At 36.2% G+C, this 4,234-nt stretch overlaps 1 protein-coding gene across 1 annotated transcript; it reads left to right on the forward strand.

Annotated features, from left to right (window-relative positions):
• Nucleotides 1-121: 121 nt before the first annotated feature.
• LOC105118795 (uncharacterized) lies at nucleotides 122-690 on the forward strand (the record flags this gene model as incomplete). Its single annotated transcript, XM_011016837.1, has 1 exon — nucleotides 122-690. A coding segment is annotated over exon 1 (569 nt), but the record flags the coding sequence as incomplete, so codon positions are not given.
• Nucleotides 691-4,234: the final 3,544 nt, after the last annotated feature.

Raw genomic sequence — 4,234 nt, forward strand, 5'->3', positions numbered from 1 at the left:
AACCTAGACTTTCTCTAAGTCAATCCTAAATCTCCCCTTGTATATTTAACCCCTCCTCTCTCTTCTCCTTCCAAAAAACTAACAATCCAAGCTTCATTGGTTTCTCTCTGTCTCTCTTCAAATGGGAAATGCAGTGTCTCCATGTTTCCATCAAAGTTCAAGAGCTTCATTTGTGAAGCTAATCTTCTGGGAAGGAACCACAAGAATCTTAACAGGCAGCAGCAAACACATAGCTGGAGAGATCATGTTTGAGAATCCAGACATGATGATTTGCCATGCAGATTCTTTCTTCATTGGTCATCCTGTTCCATCCCTGGCCATTGATGACGAGCTCATGCCAGGCCAGACCTACTTTGTTCTTCCATTAGATCGCTTCGCATTCAATGTTTTGTCAGCCTCTTCTCTTGCAGCCTTCAGCGCTAGCCCTAAACGAACCCCTATTAATTTCGGGGAGTCTCCTTTCCAGTACATAAAGGGTGCGGACGGTAGGGTTTTGATTAAGGTTGTGCCGGAATTTATAGCAAGACTTGTAAATAAAGGTGGAGATCAAGATCAAACAGGTTCTAGTGGCCCTACTAATAGTTTTCTTTGTAGCACTCCAGAGTTGAAGAAGCATTATGAACAGCTGGTTGGGTCAAAAGAACAAACATGGTCACCTAAACTCGATACCATCTCAGAGTACAAAATAAGGTACTCTCCCTGCAGGTTCATAGGGTTGGAGTGGAAACAAAAAGAGAAGGCATAATTAATTTGTGTTCTTAGATCAGTTCCATGTAGCTAGAGTATGAAATTACTTAGAAGAAAGAGATGGATAAAAAATACATTAGTGATTGCCACGTCTAATACGAAACTAAAAAAATTATGTAGTTTTCTCCTAGTCATTTGATTATCAATTGTATATAAAATTATGTGATCAGATATAGTTGTATTTATAGCAAGTACTTTTTGCCTCTTCAATATTGTGCTTGATTGTGACCTCATAATTTTCCAAGGAAAAAGCTTTTTACGCTCTCATTATGCCTGCATAGTATACATATCACGCTGGTTATTGGTTAAAAATATTAGATTAGTGTGTGAAGTCTTATTGATCGGCTTATTTATGAAAATTCATTCCATGGTTAATTAACACCTAGCTAGCAGTTGAAATTAAGGGAGAAAGAGTATTGGAAAATATTATGAAGGCTATATTGTATTATGTATAGGAAAATATTATGAAGGTTATATTGTATTATGTATAACACTCCCTTTATATATATATAGGGTTGTACATGATATTAACTATGTAGTATACTACATATGATTAGAAATCTATATAAGGTAAATACAAGATAAATATATATACATAATAACATTTCATAATATGCCCTCTCAAGTTGAAGGAGGAGAATCCATGTAAAGCTTGGATTGAAAATAAGTGAAGGACACATGAGGAAAAGGCTTGGTAAGCACATCAGCAAGTTGATTTTGGAAGGAGATGAACCAAACCACAATTTTCTTTTCAGCAACATGATCATGAACAAAGTAATAATTGACTTCAACATGCTTAGTACGAGCATGAAAGATAAGATTAACATACAAGTAGGTAGCACCCAAATTATCATACTAAAGGACAGTCATAGGATTAGAGGAAAAATAAAGATCTGATAGCAGAGCCCAAATCTATAAAATCTCAATAGTAAAATTTGCAAAAGCCTTATATTCTGCTTCAGTTAATGAACGAGCCACTGTGCGTTGTTTTCCAGACTTTCAAGAAATAGATGTGCTGCCGAGATATACCAAGTAGCTATCGATGGATTTTTTGTCATCAAGACTACCAGCCTAATCAGCATCTGTAAAACCATGTAAGGAAAGAAAGGACTCCTAAGTGATGTGTAGACCATAAGATGTTATTCCTTGAAGGTTCTAGACAATTCTTTTAACAAGAGACCAATGGCAATTGGTAGACGAGTGCATAAACTGATAGACTTTATTTACGGCATAACAGATATTTGGGCAAGTAAAAATGAGATACTACAAAGCACCAACAATCTATCAGTAATGGGTAGGATCAAAGTATAAAGTATTAAGGTCAGCAATAGCTTAAACAAGGATGAAGCAGGCATGTCGACAGCTTTACACGAAGATATATTGGTTTGTTGAATGATATTGGGAGTATATTTATGCTGTAAGAGCATAAGTCCCATGACAGTTTTGGTGACTTCAATCCCTAAGAAATAATGCATAGAGCCTAAATCTCTTATTTTGAATTCAGAATTTAGTAAGGTAATCAAGTGGCATAGCAGAGTTGAATTGTTCCCAATAAGCAGAATGTCATCCACATACACAAGTAAGTAAATGAGATCATGGCCATTAGAGTAATAAATAGAGAGGTGTCAACAATAAAGGCACGAAAACCAAGAGAAATGAGATAATCACTGAGTTTGGTATACCATACCTGAGGAGCTTGTTTTAAGCCATAGATAGATTTATGCAGGTGACAAACATAAGATAATAGAGCATGGTGACAAAAACCAGGTGGTTGCTCCATATACACCTCTTCTTGAAGAATCCCATTCAAAAAGCATTGTAAACATCAAACTGATGAATAAACCACCCACAAGTCATAACAATAATAAATACTAACCTTACAGTTGCAGGCTTAACAACTGGACTGAAAGTCTTGAGGTAGTTTATTCCTTCTTGTTGAGTGAACCCTTTAGAACCAATGACTGCTAACAACATTCATAAAGGAACAATAAAGAACTAGAGTCCATATACCATTTGATTGCAAAGCCCAAATCTCATCTTGCATAGCTTGTTGCCATGTTGAATTTTGAGAGACGTCTTTGAACGTGAAAGGTTTATTTTCAGGAGAAAAGAACTCATGGTAGTAGGGGATTGAACAGGACACATAATAGTAGAGGATTGAGACAAACTAAGATGCGTCTGTTTGAGTCGGTAAGGATGAAGTGTCATGTGATGGTTGCGAGACGAGTCAGTTGGAAAAGTTGAGGAACTATGAGAAACTTGATGAAGATTAAAATTAGATAAATCAACTACCAGATGCAAGGCAGGAGGAGAGCCGGAGGAAGAACCCGATGTGGGGCTTTAGGTGGCCGAGAGGAAGCCATAATAGGAGAGGAGGCCGCTGATAATGGGATCACCGTACCTGGAAAAACAAAGACCATATTTGGAGCGTGATTAGTAACAGAGTAAAGTAGAGATGACGTAGAGGGATTATTACTCACGAGAGAAGGTGAAGGAGATGAGACAACAACCTTATGTTCAGGTATTGGAGAAGGTGATAGAAATAGGGTAAGTGGAAAAGACATGGGAGTAGGAAAAATAATGAGGACGGGGAGGGCTGTTTGTAGAGATAGAGAAGGCAAGATTGTTGTCTGTTTAGAACATGCTAAAGGAAATGTATTTTCATGAAATTTAACATGTCGTGCAATATACATACGAGATGATGATCAATCAAAATAGCGATAACCCAAACGAGAGGAACTATAGCCAAGAGACACACACGGGGAAGAGCAAAAATTTAGTTTATATCGGTTATAAGGACGAAGTAAAGGAAAACATAAACACCTAAAAATATAAAGAAAACTGTAACCAGGGGAAGATTTAAACAAATGTTTAAAAGGTGTACACCCATTTAGAATAGTAGTAGGCATATGATTTATGAGATAGACAACCATTTCAAAAGCATAACTCTAAAATTTTAACAAAGCCTTACACTAACCAAGAAGCATAAGACCAGTTTCAACAATATGACGACGACGACGCTTAACAATACCATTTTGTTCATGTGTATGGGGACAAATTGGATGATGATGAATGCCAATTGTTTTAAAATATATGTTTAACTTTCTATATTCACCACCATAATCTGTTTGGATGAATTTAATTTTGGTGGTGAATAGCCGTTCAACAAGAGCTTGAAATTGAAGAAAATTTTTAAACACACCATACTTAGCGGCTAAAGGAAAAAATTAGATATACTTAGTATAGGCATCCATAAAAATCACAAAATACCGATAATCATCAGTAGATAACATAGAAGAAGGTCCCCAAACATCACTAAAAACAAGCTCAAGAGGAGTATAAGTTTTATGACCAGTAAGGCCTAACGACAGACATGATGCTTTGCTTAAAGGACAAGATGAACAATTAAAATTAAAAACTCTAGAAATACATGCAACTTTATTATTTGATATTAGAGAACCTAAAATACAAGAACTAGGATGCTCAA

The sequence above is a fragment of the Populus euphratica genome, unplaced genomic scaffold, assembly GCF_000495115.2.
Source record: "Populus euphratica unplaced genomic scaffold, PopEup_1.0 scaffold2238.1, whole genome shotgun sequence".
In the NCBI taxonomy this organism is placed as follows: Eukaryota; Viridiplantae; Streptophyta; class Magnoliopsida; order Malpighiales; family Salicaceae; genus Populus; species Populus euphratica.